The sequence below is a fragment of the Schistocerca piceifrons genome, chromosome 4 (genome assembly GCF_021461385.2).
Source record: "Schistocerca piceifrons isolate TAMUIC-IGC-003096 chromosome 4, iqSchPice1.1, whole genome shotgun sequence".
NCBI classification, from domain to species: Eukaryota; Metazoa; Arthropoda; class Insecta; order Orthoptera; family Acrididae; genus Schistocerca; species Schistocerca piceifrons.
In genome coordinates, this window is record NC_060141.1 from 641366938 (window position 1) to 641388653 (window position 21716).

Here is a 21716-nt window from a genome sequence, read left to right on the forward strand (position 1 = left end):
ACCATCCATCACAACTGTCAGCAATGTCAGACGCAGACACTGAGCCGGAATCAACCACACAATCTTCAGCATCATCAACAGCACCAATGCTGCATTCAGGTGCTGTTGGATGGAAGTGCTACCTTTGGTAGTTTTGGCAGATGGCCGGTGGTTCGCAAGTCAAACGTCAAGATGCAGGTTGGTTGGTGCCATCTCCCACCGCATGACAGCTACCTCTTCCAGCAGCACCGTGACATAGACCTCCCTCACATCATCTCACACATCCACACTGTGCTATGATAGTGCACATTTTTGGTGGTAGAGGAATGCTGCATTGATGGTGTCTTCATCAATTGCACATGGCATGATGCTCATATCTCCATGGAAGACAATACACTTAAACCTACCACTGATGGGCCTCCACAAGTCATGATTTCTCCAGCACTCACTGCCTCTGATGGATGGCACCATGGACACCATCAGAGAAAATTGTCTTCACATCATTCCTGTTGACAAGTCTTTTTAAGATGCTGCACACTGAGCTCTGGCGCCAGATCTCGAAAGACTTGCAGTTGAATACATTGTTACAGCATGACACTACTAATCTTAATGTCTAGCCAGTGACTGTAGGTTATAACCACTAGCAAGTGAAACAGTATGTATAAAGAACAATTCAGAGACAGCACCACTGAAGGACTAGTAGCATTACAAAAGTTATGCATTTCTCACGTTTCAGCTTGTACATGTTATGAATAAATGTGTTATTTTTTTTTTTCATTTTGTAGATGTGTTAAGCTACCTCAGAAACTCTGGACACAACCAACACTGTCTACAAATTATGGGTCTTAGGTACACCTAGGAGAATGCAACAGAACTGTGTGCTGTCTTTTTGGAGGCAACAGAGAGGGCTGTGTCAACCCAGACAGAACACAAAAATCTCCACATGATCTATTTGTCCTACAGCCATTCATTATTATTACCAATACAAATGTTCCAGCTCTACGGAGTCAGGCAGTGTGCACAGGAACACCTGGAATGGAACCCATATTAATGATATAGAGTTATATTCACCGATGAGTGCAGTATTTGTCTTAAGCCTTATGATCACTGTAGAACAGTGTGGAGGCAGCCAATTATTGTGCAGCAGTATCACAGGTTAAATAGGGAAATGGGTCAGTCACATTTTGAGCTGGTCTCATGAACAGATACTGTACATCTCTCAAACGTAATTTCAGGACTGTTTAGTACTGGGGAAGGACCCTCCAACCAATTGTCCATCCCCATAGTCAGTGTTCCCACAATGGGCTCATCTTTCAAGATGATAATGGACAAGCACACCATATCCACTTCGAATACTTTCCACCAGGAGGCAGGATCTGCTCAGTGGAATGGCCTGCAGTAACTGCTGACATAAATCTGAATGGACACACTTAGGACCAATTAAATATTGCAGAGTGTCATGTCACAGGAACCCTGGCATACTGGATCACCTTAGAAGAGCAACCATCATAGAGTGAAATACACTTGAGCTATAACGAATGAATCACTCTGTGACTGCATGTCAAGAAATATCCAAGCATTTTACAATGAACTGGATAGCACAACATGGTACTGAATATTACCCACCAGTAGATACTGATTTCACAGGTGTAAACTTTTGAGCTGACAATCTGTTTTAGTTATTCTTTTGTTTTTGTTTTAAAGTGAAGTTACTTCTTTAGTTTTGTGAGGGTTATTCTTCCATAATTACTACCACTGAAATTAAGACCAAACATGTTTGGCGATTAATTTATATTGCAGAAGTACATGCACAATAGCAGTATACTCTTTGGGAATAAAACCCCTCAACCCTTACTTGGGCCATGTTTCTCAGATTGGTTTTTCATTGTAGCAGAACTAGATGATACATATGACCTCTGTGAAAAAGCAAAACAAGGAATTTGGCTACACAAGGCTACAGTTATGTGTGCAGCAGAATTATTTAGCCTAAGAGTCACTATGAGTCACTATATTTGGTATACCTTATGGCAAAATAAGTACTGAGAATATGCAATTTATTGCTTTTTGAAAGGAACTGTTATAAAACTGAAGAACTTAACGTCCAAGAAAGTACTGTCAGCAATTCTTTGGCAGTTGACTGGAGGTGATCCAAGATGAATCCGTATCATACTATACTGTCTGTACCCAGGCTTAAAATAATTGAACAAACTCACATCAAACATTGGTCTTCTTTCTAAAAAAATACTTCTTTCTGAAACAAAACAATGCATTCCACTGAAACTGATTTTATACCACAGTTATCATGTGTTTTACTACAGAGGAACAAAGTAGTGTGTAGTCTTTACTACCAATGACACAGAGAAAAACAATATTTCCAATATTGAAAGAATCACAGCCAAGATAGTAAAAATTGTTTTAAAAATAAACAAAACATAGTCCATGGAAATTGTTCAAGTCCATGCATTCACAAAGTTTGTGATATGGAGGTAAAAACCTCTACAAAGAGTTATACATACTGACAAAAAACAGTCGATCATCACACTACAAGTTGATTATGTGGGATTTTAGTGAATCAGTAAGACAAAATCCAAACATCAATTTTCAGTGGAAAACTCTGAATACAATATCATAAAAGACATGGCTCACTGGTAGAATCTGCTGGGAATAACATGTCTGTTCATTAGAACTTTCTTCCACAAGGATAAAATAAACTTGAATTTGAAAAGAACCAAATGCCTCTAAACATGTAACTGACATTTTATCAGTTCATTTTGAGACACTTCTGGACTCTGAACATACAAGAGGCTGAAATATTTCTCTTGTGAATAGTTTTTGATTTAGAAACAAGAATCCAGTTGTGTGGTTATAATGGTTATTGGCTAAAGGCACAAAGTGCAACAGAATCAAATGAAAGAAGGAGAACATACAGAGTAATTATCATTTCTAATATGTTTCATACAGGAATGAACATAGCAAAAAGTGGGATATTTAGAATATATAATTACACATCTGCTTGTGGTCTTGACTGCTTAAAATATTGTTAAGTGGGCGAGTGGTATCTTTTTTTTCTTTTCTTTTTTTTTAATTTTTGGCCAAAAATAAATTATTTGGGATCATATACTACAACAGCAAATTCTTTTATCAGCTGCAAGTATATTTTTATTTTTAGAGCCCAGACCAGACAAAACAATGCAAACCATTAAAACTGTTACTTAATAGATTAAAATTTTGATTTCTTCTGGTTACAAGCATCAAATATTACGGCCACTGCACTACAAATATCTCTCAATTACTGTGTATAAGAGTACAGAATCAGACTTAAATAACCTCCTTATTAATTTAGTTTACTCTTTCAGTTATTCAGTGTTACCCACTCAGATGATGAGTATTCAAAGAGTCCAGGATCTGCCAGTTTCACCAAAAATGTATTTTCATTGTGAGTGTGAACTAGAAGCTTCCAGCATCTAATATTTCCATGAGCTACTCCACGCTCTTCCTGCATAAAATTTAAAAAAAGAAACAAATGTTAATGATAAAGAAATATTGCAAGTTATTGCAATTAAAGATAAAAATAGAACAGATTAGAAAAATAAGTTAAACATGGTAATAAACAAAATAACTGTGCATATCCTTGTCTATATGGAAACACCATGGATTTTCACTGATTTTCTTAAGAGTGATGTATGTTGCTTTCACTTGCATATAATATTTGTAGTGTACTTTACATAATGTATGTTAATTACTGTACTTTGCATAAAAATACTTGCCACTAAAACAGTGTTTTCAGTTTTGTACAGAATATGACAATCACCTTCATATTTTTAATAAAGAGTGGGCTTTCGTTCATACTCACTTTCAAGGAAGACCAGACATCGTACCACTTACTGTAATCCAAGATTCCACAATGTGTAGCTGTATGAAGTGCTTTCTTTGATATGACCCACATTTTACCCATATTATTAAGAGTTACATCAACATGAACACAATTCTCAGGAACATATTTGTGTATTCATTTGCAGAGTGCATACCATTCATTCTATACACAACTCGCAACATCACCACAATTTTGGATATAACAGGTAAAAATCAGTGGTCTCTATACAACCTGAATCGATAATTCTGGTCTTGGAGTCTGCATCATTTACCTTATGGCATTTAGGCAAAAGTCTGATCAGTCTGTATGTGATTAAGGATTATTTACTTATTTTTGGTTATAAATGTTATGTTTTTGACTGGACAGTACCTGAAGTGAGGAACTACTAGGTCACAACAAAATTGTGGTACTTACTTAAACGGCCACCACAAACAAAATTAATTCCTAAGAATTTTATTATAAATCTTGTGGTTTTGTTCCTGCATATGGTAACAGAAAATTATGACTAACTCATTAAATTAAAATTGTTAAGTCACAATTACTCTGCATATTCTGCACTACTGCCAAATGGTATTATGTGCCACTTCGACCAAGTATCCTAGTTGTTCAAACGGACCATGTGGTACAGTAGCCTGAAGCACATATTATCATCCTGAAAACTCAATAGTTAATCTTTTGCTAACAGAAATATATTGTCATATCTGTACTATCTGTGTCTATGACACTGAGTGATAATCATAAATGCTGACAACCAATGCTTCATTTCTGACAACAAATGTCTAAAAAGTATTTCAATTTAGATTAACAAGTAGGTGCCCTTGCAAATGTTAATATCAATTGCAGCTTCAAGCATACTCGCATAGTTCATTCAAAATTTTTATCATAACTAGTGGCATTTCTGAGTAGATGGTTTTTACTTTGTTCATCATTTGGAACATTTGATTTTTACTAGTTACACTTACTTAAAAGCTTATCTTCTATACTGTATAAGGAACAGAACACATAAGCAAAACATAAGTGAAAATAAAATAGAATGAATTTTGTGATCAGTCTCTCAGTTTCTGCATAACACTCAATTTTTGAAATAATACAGCATATCTGCCACCAAATTCTGCACTATATTTTGAAGTACCTGACTAGCAGAATAACAAATGAAGATAGACTAATGACCATAAATCATGCCAGATTTTGAAACAGTTTACTGTCTTCCTCTCCAGAACTGCACAACAAGAAGGAACTACTAACACTGATTATTTGTAGCCTACATGGTTTGGAGAATTGGACAGTAAAGGGGAGCCACAATGAAAAACACAACAAGCTTTCGAAGCAAGATGTTGCAGAAGATTTCATGGACAGAGAATGACCAATGAAGAAGTCTTCAACAAATTAGAAAGATAACATCATTGTGGAGGACTACCAAGGAACAGAAGGATTGATAGGTTGGACACCTATACAGAACTTGCTTGCTCGATGTGAAATTAATAGAAGGAAAAAAGCATGGGCAAAATGCACAATGAAGAGCAATACTTTAGTATATCAGGCAGACAAAAATATCTGAAATTGAAAATGTACTCAGAACAAAAGACACTTGCAGAAGAGGAAAATTGGAGAAGTAGAATTGCTGCTGATCAATTTATGGACTGAGAACAAAAGAAAAAGAAGAAGATTTTGAAACAGTTTACTGTGTTCCTCTCCAGAACACTGGAGCATATAATATAATAGACTCATGAGGATGCACAACTGAAAGGTACTTTTTTCCTTCCTATACTTCACTTCCTTTCTAACTACAATACAGTGCCCACCAAGTACGAAAATCATTGGTACATATGCTCAGACAGCAGCATTTAGACATTCGGAACAAGTAGAATCACTTGGTGAAATGTACCATTTAATCCAGTACTAGTTCTAGCCCCCATATATTACACCATGAAGAGCAATTTGTAAGAGAACTCACATTATCTAAGTAAGAGTATTCACATTATTAGATTAGATTAGATTTACTTTCATTCCAATTGATCCGTAGTGAGGAGGTTCTCCAGGATGTAGAACAAGTCAGAAAAACAACAATACATGACAAATATTTATAACTCAAACAAATAAGCTAATGTACCATTCCACAGGTTCCAAGTGGCATGGTCGTCATTTTTTAATGAACGCTATATGAAAGAATCATTTTACAAATACTAATGCACTGAATTTAAACTAAAAAAGTTTTTTTATTTATTTATAATGTAATAAATGTGTAATACAACTACTAAATACTTATTTACAATGAACACATTACTGCACTGAACTGGTGCAGAAGTTAGATTGTACTTACACACACACACACACACACACACACACACACACACACACACACACACTTATTTACAATGATGAACACATTACTGCACTGAAAATGTGCAGAAGTTATATTGTCACACAAATCAGTTGGTTCTACTGGGAAATTCATCAATGGAGTAGAAGGAGTTGGCCACCAATAATTCCTTTAGGCTTCTCTTAAACTGAATTTCATTGGTTGTTAAGCTTTTTATGGATGCTGGCAGGTAATTGAAACTGTGTGTTCCTGAATAATGCACACCTTTTTGTACAAGACTAAGTGACTTTAAATCCTTGTGAAGATTATTCTTATTTCTAGTATTGATTCCATGAATTGAACTGTTTGTTTGGAAAATTGATATATTTTTGATGACAAATTTCATTAAGGAATAAATATATTGGAGAGCAGTAGTTAGTATCCCTAGTTCCCTAAACAGGCTTCTGCAGAATGTTCTTGAGTTCACACCACATATAACTCTTACTGCACGTTTTTGTGCCCGGAAAACTTTAGCTTGGCTTGGTGAATTACCCCAAAAAATAATCCCATATGACATTATGGAATGGAAGTAAGCATAGTATGCCAGCTTTTTCATTTTTATATCCCCTATGTCTGACACAATTCGCATTGCAAATAGAGATTTGTTAAGATGCTTCAGCAGTTCTGTGGTGTGCTCCTCCCAGTTGAATTTATTATCAAGCTGTAATCCCAAGAATTTAACACTGTCCACTTCTTCTATCTGCTTGTCATCGTATGTTAGGCATATACTCATGGGACATCCCTTACAAGTTCTGAACTGCATGTAGTGTGTTTTGTCAAAGTTTAGTGACAAATAATTGGCTAGGAAGCAGTGATTAATGTCCACAAATATTTTATTAGCTGACCTTTCTAAGACTACACTTGATTTGCTATTTATTGCAATGTTTGTATCATCAGTAAACGAAACGAACTTGGCTTCTGGTAATGTTACTGATGAAAGGTCATTGATATACACAAGAAAAAGTAGGGGGCCCTAAAATGGAACCTTGTGGTACTCCACATGTAAGTAGTTCCCAGTTGGATGATGTGCCTGATAGCTTGATACATGTCTCTTTCCTAATAACACCCTTTGTTTCCTGCCAGAGATATAAGATTTGAACCATTTTGCAGCATTTCCTGTTACACTATAATATTCTAATTTAATTAAAAGGATATTGTGATTTACACATCAAATGCCTTTGATAGATCACAAAATATACCAGTTGCCTGCAATTTTTTGTCTAATGAATTAAGCACATTTTCACTGTAAGTGTAGATAGCCTTCTCAATATCAGAACCCTTTAGAAATCTGAACTGTGACTTTGACAGTATGTTATTTGAGATAAGATGGTTATAAAGGCGATTGTACATTACTTTTTCTAAAATTTTTGAGAATGCTGGCAACAAAAGTGAAATTGGACAGAAATTTGATGCTATTTCTTTATCTCCCTTCTTAAACAGTAGCTTAACTTCAGCATATTTCAACCATTCAGGAAATATTCCACTGATAAATGACTGGTTACACAGATAGCTTAATATTTTACTTAACTCAGAATCACATTCTTTAATTAACTTTGTTGATATTTCATCATATCCACTAGATGTTTTTGATTTTAAAGATTTTATGATGGATATTATTTCTGCTGGGGTAGTGAGGGTCAAATTCATATTATGGAAGTTACTTGAAATGTCTGGTCTGAGGTATTCCATAGCAGCATCTACAGAACCTGACAACCCCATCTTGTCAGTAACAGTTATAAAATGTTTGCTAAAAAGTTCAGCAAAACTATACATGTCTGTCACCAATGTATCATTTTACTCTTAATTCTATTTGTCCCTCTCCATGTTTGGTTCTACCGGTCTCCTCCTTCACTATATCCCATATAGTCTTTATTTTGTTATCTGATATGACTATAATCATCTAGTGATTGTACTGTTGCCACATCAGTACCTTTTCACAGTAGTAAATAGCTACCAGATCCTGGTGTCAAATTGCAATTACGTACATGAAGTGACCTGAAAAGCAGAATTATGGTACAACCAATCAATAATACACTCCTGGAAATGGAAAAAAGAACACATTGACACCGGTGTGTCAGACCCACCATACTTGCTCCGGACACTGCGAGAGGGCTGTACAAGCAATGATCACACGCACGGCACAGCGGACACACCAGGAACCGCGGTGTTGGCCGTCGAATGGCGCTAGCTGCGCAGCATTTGTGCACCGCCGCCGTCAGTGTCAGCCAGTTTGCCGTGGCATACGGAGCTCCATCGCAGTCTTTAACACTGGTAGCATGCCGCGACAGCGTGGACGTGAACCGTATGTGCAGTTGACGGACTTTGAGCGAGGGCGTATAGTGGGCATGCGGGAGGCCGGGTGGACGTACCGCCGAATTGCTCAACACGTGGGGCGTGAGGTCTCCACAGTACATCGATGTTGTCGCCAGTGGACGGTGGAAGGTGCACGTGCCCGTCGACCTGGGACCGGACCGCAGCGACGCACGGATGCACGCCAAGACCGTAGGATCCTACGCAGTGCCGTAGGGGACCGCACCGCCACTTCCCAGCAAATTAGGGACACTGTTGCTCCTGGGGTATCGGCGAGGACCATTCGCAACCGTCTCCATGAAGCTGGGCTACGGTCCCGCACACCGTTAGGCCGTCTTCCGCTCACGCCCCAACATCGTGCAGCCCGCCTCCAGTGGTGTCGCGACAGGCGTGAATGGAGGGACGAATGGAGACGTGTCGTCTTCAGCGATGAGAGTCGCTTCTGCCTTGGTGCCAATGATGGTCGTATGCGTGTTTGGCGCCGTGCAGGTGAGCGCCACAATCAGGACTGCATACGACCGAGGCACACAGGGCCAACACCCGGCATCATGGTGTGGGGAGCGATCTCCTACACTGGCCGTACACCACTGGTGATCGTCGAGGGGACACTGAATAGTGCACGGTACATCCAAACCGTCATCGAACCCATCGTTCTACCATTCCTAGACCGGCAAGGGAACTTGCTGTTCCAACAGGACAATGCACGTCCGTATGTATCCCGTGCCACCCAACGTGCTCTAGAAGGTGTAAGTCAACTACCCTGGCCAGCAAGATCTCCGGATCTGTCCCCCATTGAGCATGTTTGGGACTGGATGAAGCGTCGTCTCACGCGGTCTGCACGTCCAGCACGAACGCTGGTCCAACTGAGGCGCCAGGTGGAAATGGCATGGCAAGCCGTTCCACAGGACTACATCCAGCATCTCTACGATCGTCTCCATGGGAGAATAGCAGCCTGCATTGCTGCGAAAGGTGGATATACACTGTACTGGTGCCGACATTGTGCATGCTCTGTTGCCTGTGTCTATGTGCCTGTGGTTCTGTCAGTGTGATCATGTGATGTATCTCACCCCAGGAATGTGTCAATAAAGTTTCCCCTTCCTGGGACAATGAATTCACAGTGTTCTTATTTCAATTTCCAGGAGTGTACATTGAAAAACTATTTGGCATTGGCAGGGCCAGATGTCAGTGCCCAACAGGCACAATATTTCATTAAGTGACCATGTTGTTGTCATTGTGTGCACTGAAGAACTGACTACAGAGGACCTGGAGCAGCAAGATGCTCTCTTTGCATTGTTTCTGGTCTGCAGCTTTATCTGCCATCCATGCCCAGTATCTCATCCTTTACTTCTCCCAGCATATCATTGCTCCATATTGTGTTTGCACCCAGATACCTGTGCTGCCAGCACCTCTGCTGGTCCTCCGCCTTCCCCTGAAGTCAGTTCATTATGGGACAGCTCATTCATCTTCTCATAAGTGCAACTGCAGGTTACCAGGCCTTACTAAGGATGTAGCCACTATCAGGACTGATCAATGGTTCCCTTATTTGAATCGTGGTATATTCTCTAATGACACAGTCCCAGAAGTCTGTGTCAGAACCTTAGTATGGGCATAATCCATTCCATGTAATACCAATAGGCAATGTTCCATACCTGCAGGCTTGTTAGGCTGCTGCATTTGGTGTGCTGTTGGTATCCTCAGCAATGATCTTCAACAGTGAAACTTTCTGGCATATTAAATTGTGTGCCGGACCGAGACTCAAACTTGGGACCTTTGCCTTTCACAGCCAAGTGCTCTACTGACTGAGCCACCCAAGCCCAACTCACAACTACCGATGACCGTAGCAGTCTGGTCCCTTCAATCCCACTCCCAACTCATCCTCACAGCTTTAATTCTAGCAGTATCTTGTCTCCTACATTCCAAACTTCACAGGAGCTCTCCTGCAAACTTTGCAGAACTAGCACTCCTGGAAGAAAGGATATTGCAGCGACATGGCTTAGCCACAGCCTGGGCGATGTTTCCAGAATGAGATTTTCACTTTACAGCAAAGTGGTTGGAACTCTCATTGTCATAGATGGTGCAGTTCCTATGTTCTAATGTTTCAGCATCCCATTACTTTGCACCGGGTGGGGGCATCTGCCTGTGTGTAGGCATAGGTAAGTGTGCAGCTTCTTCCAGTTCATGGTGTGGCCCAATGTGCTCCCTTCATTTTACCATGATATCTGGAAAGAGGAGTGTCCTACTCACTCCAACTGATATTCTGGTGTATAGAGTTGAGATAGTTTGAGGAAGTCATTCAGTTTGTCTCTTTCATGAAGTAATATGACACAAGCATCATTTACATACCGGAAGAAACAAATAGGTTTCCACCGGGCTGATTCCAAGGCTTCCTCATCAAAATGTTCCATATACATGTTGGCCACAACTGGTGAAAGTTGGCTCCCCATGGCTATTCTTCCAGTCTGCTCATAGTAGCTGTGGTTGAAAAGAAAGTATGTCAACATCAAGACAGCTAAAAGGATTGGTCTTCTCTATGTCAAAGTTCAGGCTAATAAGTTCTAAAGATTCTTATAAAGTCAGTCATGTAAGAAGAGAGACAATGTCAAAGCTCACGAGGATGTCAGTATCCTTACGTCTGAAGTTGCTAATGCAGCCAACAAAATCCACAGATTGGCGAATGTGATTCGAACACTTCCGACGTAAGGGCTGCACAAATCTTCAGGTATTTAGTGAGTGAGTAAGAGGTGTGATCAAAAAATAATAGGAATTTTTGTTTTTCTTATAGAATCTTTATTTATTCATCAACATCAATTTTGTCCCATTCAAAGTGATTGTACCAGTTCTTTTTCCAATCTTGGAAGCACTTCTGGAACTCACTTTTCAGTCATGACTCCTTCAGTCATTCTGTTTTTATCTCATCAATGGTGGCAAAACGATGTCATTTCATAGTTCTCTTTAGCCTTGGGAATAGAAAGAAGTCACAGGGGCAAATACGGTGGCTGAGGCAGCATAACTCAAACATTGAGTTGTGAGTGGGAGCATTATCATGATGCAATTTCCACAAATTGTTTTGCCAAAGTTTTATTCATTTTCTTCAGACTGCTTAAGGCAAACAGTGTATAACTTTCAGCTAGTATTCCTCACTGACCGTACAACCATAAAGCAGGAACTCATGATGCACTATCCCATTGTAACTGAAGAAAACAATGATAAGAATCTTCACGTGTTTGAACTGGCTGAATTTTTCTTTTGGTCTTGGGTCTTGAGGCAGTTTCCATTGGGTTGATTACGCCTTGGTCTCAATGTCATACCATATACCCATGTTTTGTCACCCATTATAACCTTCTTTAGAAGTTCTGGATTGTTGCCGACTTTATTCAGCAATTCCTGAATTATGTCTCTGTGATGTCATTTTCTGTTGAAATTCAACAATTTTGGAACAAACTTTGCTGCTACACGTTTCATGTCAAAAACACCTGAAAAAATTGCTTGTCATGAGAAAAAGGATATGGCAAGTGTAATTGATGTTCTAGGGCATCCAGGGTGGTTGCCATCTTCAACGCCTTCTTGACCTTCCCTGAAATGTACATACACTCATAAACTCTTGTCTTACTCATAGCAGATTCACCAAAAGCCAGAGTCAACATTTCAAGTGTGGTGCTGCACTACCATTTTTCAAGAAAAATTTAACACAAATTCTTTGAGTCATCTTTTTTAAAAGTAAACATTTACTGAGCACTCTAAAACACATATAAGCTTTTCAACTGACAACAATAAAGTATAAATTCAAAAAAGTAGAAAAAACATACATACATCAGGAACATAGGTATCACCGTGACAAATTTTATTTTTTGAAACTTCGGTGTATAAAGTCTGTGAAATTAAAAATTTCCCATTACACTTTGATCACATCTCGCACATCAGGGCACCAATGTTGCTAATAACAGAACATAAAGGCACCCCATCTCTATGAATTTTCAGCAGTCCATGAGATCACAATGGAACTAGTGCTCTTTGTTGTAGTTTCTTAACAACCTCATTTGGCAAGCCGTAATCTTTGAGAAACGCCATGGTCTTCCTCTCTATCCTCTGCTAGGATCAGCAGTATCTTCCAGTGTGCACTGTCTTCTAGCAGGTCACAGATCTTTTCAACCGAATACCAGTGAGATACGACCACAGTGGACTGCCTTTGTTGGCAGGTAAGATCATGATATCTGAATCTTCTCTTAGTTCCCATATGGCAGCCCTCTCCCTGCTAGAGATGTTCAGTTTCATAGATGTTGTTCATGTGAGACCATAACAGATTTTGTGATGTACTACTATAGGTGTGTCAGCTGGAAGTCATGCAGCTGCTTGTTCTACTGTGATGATAATGTCCATGATAGGTGCAAATTTACGAGTGGGTACAAAATTGAGTCCTTTCTTAAGAACTGAAACTGTGTCCTCATCCAGTTGTTTGGCCATATGATTGATGTGGTCTTGCAGGGAGCATCAGAAGGATTTCTCTCTTAAGTATGCTCTCAAATTTTGATGTTTGACCTGGCCTTCCTTTGTGCAGAGCCTGCTTTGTCCTACACGACACTGTCAGTCTATTCCCACTTCCAAGAACTGAACTGGTCAGCCAGCTGTAGATATAATTTGAATAGTTCTTTGTTAGTCAAGTCTAGGTACCAGCAAGTAAAGTGTCCTCTCTCCCATACCATGGCTATGCTGGCATGTTTCTTGATTTTTCTGGCTGCTGCTGAGTCAATGAGATGCATTATCTTGGCAAAGCTTAGCACAACATGTTCTTCATTGCATCTCATAAGGAATGCAAAGGCACTCAGCAAACAGCTCTTCTGTTGCTGCAGCTTGTCAAGTCTTTTCGTGCTGTGGGACAGCTCCTCTGTAAAAGTATGTGATGTGATTTTTCATTCTCTCCTCATGAAGTAGTTCACAGGTGAACGGACGGATGTCAGTGTCCAAAATACACAATATTTCAACAAGCAACAACTAGGAACAGCAGAAGTGTTGCCAGAAGGAATGTCTGTGCGTGAAAATAGGATGGAGAAACAAGGTAGTAGGAGGAGTGGGGAAAGAGATGCTGGGTGCAGATGATGGACAGAGTGCTGATCAGAGAGGAAGGAGGGGGGGGAAGATAAAAATACCATGTCGGTCCTTCAGCAGTCAGTTCATCAGTGCACCTGATGATGGCAATGTGGTTGCTAGCTGTAACGTTGGCCCACTGGGCACTGAATGTAACATTAAGTGATTGCCTTATCATTTTAAATCATTCACTAATCGAGCAGTCGCTCGGCAACAGCTACAGTGAGCAAATAATGTTGTGAGAATGTAAAAGGTGAACGACCTGTGACGTAACTTGTTTATTGTCAAAGCACCGTCAGAGATGCTGTGAGTTATTGACTTTGAAAACCGCGGCGCGAAAAACAGACAGAAGAAGAACACTTTTTTACACATTTTTTTTGATGTACAAGATATTCTCGATGAACAGCTACTCATTCTTCTCTTGTCTCCTGTAACTTGTGTTGGACGCGTATGTCTTGCCGCCGTATTATTATTGTTAAAAAATAATATTGTTCTAGTGTAAAGTAAATGTGTAATACTAGAAGTGCCTAGCAGTAGATTTATTGTGCGACGTGTATGTGAAAATGTCAAAGGAATTGTTTTTCATTACGAGAAGTGCCAGTCAAAACGGCATCCATGTTAAATCCTTCGTTGCAGTGTAAGTTTGTCTATTAATCGCCATAAATTCAGATTTAAATGGAACTGGTGTATGGACTATTTATTTAATATAGAATCTATGTCTCACTCTTTCATGACGTTATTTAATTTTCTTTATGTTTCTGCCAAATAGAGAGTTCACAGTCACGAATTCTTTCGTCGAAATCGGACGGAAGTTGTATGCGGCGAAATATTTTCTCCGCGCCATGTTCTACTGGTAAATGCATGATAAACTACGGTCCCTTAGGAAATTCATGTTGAGCTATTCAAAAATAATTACATTTTGAATAGGCATTTACTCTCCTCCGCAATGCAACTTCTGACTGATCAGACGATCCAACAAGAAACAGCCGCACACGGTCGGCGTTCGCAAATATGTTTCCACCGCTGATTATAGCTATATGTTACAGCACAAAAGTAAACATATTGTTATAATTAGCGGCTACGAACGGGGACATTTATAACTGTATGTTTATGTATACACATTACGTAAACATATCATTATAGGGGGGAAGATAAAAATACCATGTCGGTCCTTCAGCAGTCAGTTCATCAGTGCACCTGATGATGGCAATGTGGTTGCTAGCTGTAACGTTGGCCCACTGGGCACTGACATCTAGCCATTCACACACAAACTATTTTGTCAAGAAATATGCCGGGAAAAGCTGAAGAATCACCATAACAAATACATACCCCATTCCACACCTAAATGAATTTCTTTTGAGACCAGCATACAAGAAACTTTTTATAAATGTTTAATTCACAGATGCTTATTGACAAATTTGTTAAACAAGAAGCTCAACACATCACTGTTATTAATACACCCTTCAACCTGCAGAGGTTCGCAAGTGTAAATGTTATTTTTCAAATACTTCTGGAGCAGCTAACCAAAAATGTACTAATGTACAAACTACATGTGTGACATTATTGTCAAAGACATGGATCAGCAATGTCGCTCAACTAAACTCTTCATTTTCTGATCCGGACTGCATGAAATAGGCCTAAAATTTAATTTAGACAAATGCAGTTTATTTCAAGAACAAAGGAACATATAGAAAACAGCACCATTCAGAAACTACAGACTCATTATTGAAACGAAACACCCTGATGAAACTAAAGGCATTTCTCGGAAAAATTAAATAATTCATTCAGGTAATTACAAATGTAGCTGAAACTGTGCACCCAATCAATTGCTCTGGTGTAAATCTATGCCACAAAAATTTCTGAGGAGTGTGACAGCATTTTTTATGCTTAAGAGAAAGCTTCAGTCTGCCCCAAGCCTAGCAATATTTGAAATTGGGAAATTATTAATTCTCACAGAAGATAAATGCAAATACATAAAAGTCTTGTCATACACAATAGAAACCCTGACGGCATTTAACCAATCAATTATGCATCAAAGACACGAAATCAGAGTCCAGTAAACTACTTCCTAATTAGTTATCATTTACATGATTAATTAAGTTCTACATTTATTAATTACAGATCACATGCCATTAGTAGCACTTACTGCTCACACAAGTGATTCTGTATATCCAAAATGAATTTAAATGATCCCTCACTATGCAATTTTTTTCCTCAATGGCACAAACTGCTGATAGTACAAGTGTCCTAATGAAAAGCACGTACGTGAACCAGTATCACACAGCAGTTCCCCGGCCACTACTATGACCACAGGTTCAAATCCCTTTGCACAAGGAACACTGGCGTGGCTGGTGACACAGAAAAAACAGTATCGCCTGGCGACAGGTATGCTGGATATGGTTATCCAACAACAGTGAAAAATTATCATGTTTTGACAGATTTGCTCTACAGTCAGGTTTTACTCCATGGCCAGCACTGAAACAAAAATTAGAACACCTCTACATAGACTATGCCAAACCATTTGGTGGTCTGAGTTTCTGCTGATGCATTATACAATGTCGTAAATGCCATCCATATAATAGCAAATGCTACTGCTGAAGCAATCCTGAAAGCACCACATAAAATTTTTACCACAGAATGGGTACTACAGGCAACTGTCCCAGATAATAGACCACAATACATTTTGGGTGTTCACAAAGTTTTAGGTTCAGCTAAATCTGATGTAAAATAGCATCTGCTATATAACTGTTATGATTATGAACAAATGGGTATACACCTGCAACCACTGCAGATACTAATACTACTACTAATAATAAAGCACATAACTCATCTGATGAAAGAAAGAAATGATTTTGTGGAATTTTGTTGTGTTGTACATAATTCAGTACAGTTTATGGCACAAACAAAATAATGTGTAATCTTTTGGTACTCTCTGTGTCACATTTTTGTTTAAGTGGACATTTAATGCTTTTTTACTTTTTTGGACAAATGTACATGATCCTCAACACCTGAATCAGTCCACGAATTATGCTTATTGACAAATCAGACACTGGTATGTTGCATCAATTCAACCACTTATGCCTACTGTACACTTCTTTGTTAAATTTTCATTTGAAGCACGTTTACTTGATTTTGTCACTCTTTTGATCAATGGTTCTAGTCTGGGAGACCTTAGTTCCTTTGCGGCTAAATTTTCCTGGTAATTTACCTTTCTATTAGCACTTAAAATAGATTCAACAAAGTTCATGTTGACAGTGCACATGAAAGCTGATGCCCACACAGTTAACAACCAAATTGAAACATGAACTGCCATTTGTGGAGATGATTAAATCCAACTAGTAATGTCTACCAAAACTGTCCCCTGTCTCTAGGTAAAAAAAAAAAAACACCTACTAAACTGGTGCACTCTCCTGTTAGGAATACAAATGGATTCTCTATGATAAAATGCAAAGCCTAATATACACTCCTGGAAATGGAAAACAGAACACATTGACACATTGACACCGGTGTGTCAGACCCACCATACTTGCTCCGGACACTGCGAGAGGGCTGTACAAGCAATGATCACACGCACGGCACAGCGGACACACCAGGAACCGCGGTGTTGGCCGTCGAATGGCGCTAGCTGCGCAGCATTTGTGCACCGCCGCCGTCAGTGTCAGCCAGTTTGCCGTGGCATACGGAGCTCCATCGCAGTCTTTAACACTGGTAGCATGCCGCGACAGCGTGGACGTGAACCGTATGTGCAGTTGACGGACTTTGAGCGAGGGCGTATAGTGGGCATGCGGGAGGCCGGGTGGACGTACCGCCGAATTGCTCAACACGTGGGGCGTGAGGTCTCCACAGTACATCGATGTTGTCGCCAGTGGACGGTGGAAGGTGCACGTGCCCGTCGACCTGGGACCGGACCGCAGCGACGCACGGATGCACGCCAAGACCGTAGGATCCTACGTAGTGCCGTAGGGGACCGCACCGCCACTTCCCAGCAAATTAGGGACACTGTTGCTCCTGGGGTATCGGCGAGGACCATTCGCAACCGTCTCCATGAAGCTGGGCTACGGTCCCGCACACCGTTAGACCGTCTTCCGCTCACGCCCCAACATCGTGCAGCCCGCCTCCAGTGGTGTCGCGACAGGCGTGAATGGAGGGACGAATGGAGACGTGTCGTCTTCAGCGATGAGAGTCGCTTCTGCCTTGGTGCCAATGATGGTCGTATGCGTGTTTGGCGCCGTGCAGGTGAGCGCCACAATCAGGACTGCATACGACCGAGGCACACAGGGCCAACACCCGGCATCATGGTGTGGGGAGCGATCTCCTACACTGGCCGTACACCACTGGTGATCGTCGAGGGGACACTGAATAGTGCACGGTACATCCAAACCGTCATCGAACCCATCGTTCTACCATTCCTAGACCGGCAAGGGAACTTGCTGTTCCAACAGGACAATGCACGTCCGTATGTATCCCGTGCCACCCAACGTGCTCTAGAAGGTGTAAGTCAACTACCCTGGCCAGCAAGATCTCCGGATCTGTCCCCCATTGAGCATGTTTGGGACTGGATGAAGCGTCGTCTCACGCGGTCTGCACGTCCAGCACGAACGCTGGTCCAACTGAGGCGCCAGGTGGAAATGGCATGGCAAGCCGTTCCACAGGACTACATCCAGCATCTCTACGATCGTCTCCATGGGAGAATAGCAGCCTGCATTGCTGCGAAAGGTGGATATACACTGTACTGGTGCCGACATTGTGCATGCTCTGTTGCCTGTGTCTATGTGCCTGTGGTTCTGTCAGTGTGATCATGTGATGTATCTCACCCCAGGAATGTGTCAATAAAGTTTCCCCTTCCTGGGACAATGAATTCACGATGTTCTTATTTCAATTTCCAGGAGTGTACATTATTCATTCAGAAATGCACAAAATAAGTTTTTCTATCTGACATCTCATCTAATTATACTATATACTGAGTGAATTGCTATTCTGAGCAGTGTGCTACTGTCTAGCAGGATTTATGCCAAGTTAATGGGGATAAAAGTCTGCTCCAGTGTGCTACCACCTAGTGGCACTGTCGCAAACTTGTAATTAAGTGGTAGGAGCTAGCTGAGTATGCCTTGAACTGTGCACATTGTTCATCAAATCCATATATATTAGACCCATAAGGCAATTATGTCATGTCAGTTGAGCATAAACAAAAGGTCCTTAAATCATGCACAACTGAAGATGATCTTGCAGCCCTGATGCCAAGTTTCGTAGAGACTAGAAAGTAGGAACATAGCACAGCCTTATATTTCAGATTATTGTATCTATCTTAGGTTTAATAGCTTTCAGAGAAAAATAGTCAATAACTTCACAAGGTGTCAAAAGTCATGGTGTTCACATATTCTTGTGCTCTTACACAGGGGCAGCCACTGCCCAAATTTATCCCTCATCAATTTGCAAACTTCTGTAAGGAATATGAAATCTCACATATTATCACATCCGCCACGCTCCATCCTCAAACAAAAGGGAGGCAAAGCATTTAGTTCTAGCACACAAAACCAAATGTTTAAAATTAGTACAGAATTTACAATAGATACAGCTCTCACTCTATTGTTGAGCACTAATAGGAGTGTGTCAATCATCAATAAAAGTCTGGAAGAATCCTGTACAGGTGGCAAATGGAAAAACTTCTGTTCTTACTCCTATGAATGGCAACACTCTGCCCACAATACATTCTACTGTTCTATTTTGGTGTAAAAGTCTGAACTATGAGTTTCAACTGGTGCCTAGGTTAGCAGTCGAACAAGTTTGAAGCCGCACGTGGTGGCCTAATGCATGTGGGGGCCTCAGGTAGGACACTTGTTGGCACCGCTGGAATCAATTGCAACTTAAGTGGTCACATCAAACGCCACTCCAGTCAGCACTGAATATACCACCACCTACTACAAAACAACTGACTTGAGAGGGTACAGCAGAAAGGGTGTTATCCTACAATGTCATACCAAACATTCTCGGTGACACAATGGCTCCAGAATACAACCTTCCTCCAGCATTCCAGAAGCACAAGTGTGTATGTTTTAGGCCTTTATTGCCCATTTCAAGTATGAGAGGTTCTAAGTTTCTTGAGATCAATAGTGACCCAGGAGGACCTACGGAATTCTCACAGTTTTGTAGGGAAATGCAGTGCCGTGCACATAATTGGTAATTAATGGGACTATGGGTGGTGCATCACATGGACCACACTCCTCAGACCTACTTCCTATAAAGGATACAGTATAGACTGACCACAGCCTTACCATGGTATCACCAATGCTAAGTTCACTGCTCTAACAGTTGGAACCTGAAACAATAGAACTTGCTCTTCAAGGGCTTGACACACATGGACACTCTTTGACATAATACTAACTTTGATGATATGTTTATGTGATATCACTGGAATATCTCATAGGACTGCTAAAGTGGCCATGCTTCTACACAACCAATGTAGCACTATACGCTGATCAATTCATCAATTCATTTATGTTGTATATTTTTGTGTCAATCTGCTTCAATCTGTTTCTGTAGACACAAAATGCTTAAGTTGTTCTTGTGTGTTCTATTCACTGCTTCTGAGTAGAAAAAAGACTTTTTTTATCAACTTCAGCAATAAAAGAGAAAAATAGCCTTTGGAATTATCACTTGCTTGACATTGTTTATGCACACATGTAAAAGAGAGCGAGGGAGGGATGGGGGAGCGTGAGAGGTGGAGGGGGGGGGGGGGGGGGGTTAACACCCTGGTACTGATGCCATAACAATATAGAAAATTTGCTGCATCCTGTTGAACCTTAAAACATATTTCTTAACTGAGTAATTCATTATGAATACGTTTGAAAACTGTGCTACAACACAAAATAACGTGAATAAAATTTTTGAAATATGATGTGTGTCAAATGATTACAGATCAAAACACAGAAAACGATTATAGTCTTTAACACGAAATAAGGAAAAATGGAAGATAAAGGCTTAACGGATATTACTGAGCACTTATCTTAAGTGTGTGTATCACTCACCAGATACCACAAGGCAGTGGCAAGATAGGAACCAGCTTCCACTAAGTCAACTTGTTTCATATCTGCCTTATGTTCTCTCAAGTAGGCATCCAATGGTCCAGCAGGCAGGTACTCCATCACCATGGCAAGTGGGCTGCTCATTGTAACACCATACAGTCTGACAATTGCATTTGAATGGAGGAATGCCCACTGCCCAGCGAGTTCCATGAATGACTGAAGAAAAAGACAACACAAACTGTTACAATATACCACAACACATTTTGTATATGTCAAAGTACATCTATACAGAAATGTAACTGCTTCCTCTCTTGTGCCAACCTCTTCAGCTTAGAGTGCCACTTGTACCTTAAGTCTTCAATTATTTGCTGGATGTATTCCAATCTCTGTCTTCATCTACAATTTTATCCTCTACAGCTCCCTCTATTGCTATGGATGCTATTCAATAATATTTCAACACATGTCCTATCATCCTGCCGCTACTTCTTGTAAGTGTTTTCCATATGTTCATTAACTCACGGATTCTGTGTAGTACATCCTCATTCCCCATCTTATCGGTCCACCTAATTTTCAACATACTTCTATAGCACCACATCCCAAACATTTCAGTTCTCTTCTTTTTCAATTTTCCTGTAGTCCACTACCCTACTGCATTCATAAAGTACATTCATAGGAATTTGCTGCTCAAATTAAGGTTGATATTTGACGCTACTAGATTTCTCTTGGCCAGGGGCAGTCTTTATGCCTGTGATAATCTGCTGTTGATGTCCTCCTTGCTTTGGGTGTGATGTGTTGTTTTGTTTCCAAAGTAGCAGAAGTCTTTAACTTCACCTACTTCATGGTCCTTAATTTTGAAATTATGTTTATCACTCAACTCATTTCTGTTAATTGTCATTTTTTTGTCTTTCTTCAGTTTACTCTCAATCCATATTATGTACTTACTAGACTGTTCATTCCATTCAACACCTTTTGTAACTCTTCTTCACTTTCATCAGTGAATCATGTCATTGGTATTGTTTCACTCTGAATTTTTATCCCACTCATTAACCCTCCTTTTATTTCCATCACTGCTTCTTTGATGTATAGATTG

General features: G+C 40.2%; 1 protein-coding gene across 1 annotated transcript in view; it reads right to left on the reverse strand.

The window, feature by feature from the left end:
• Window positions 1–21716, reverse strand: part of LOC124794805 (tyrosine-protein kinase hopscotch) — a 194594-nt gene that overhangs the window by 123939 nt on the left and 48939 nt on the right. Inside the window, exons 7-8 of the mRNA XM_047258461.1 lie at window positions 20630–20842; window positions 3354–3475 (exon numbers count right to left, since the gene is read on the reverse strand). Of these exons, the coding sequence (XP_047114417.1) occupies window positions 3354–3475; window positions 20630–20842 (335 nt within the window). The remainder of the gene's footprint in view (window positions 1–3353; window positions 3476–20629; window positions 20843–21716) is intronic.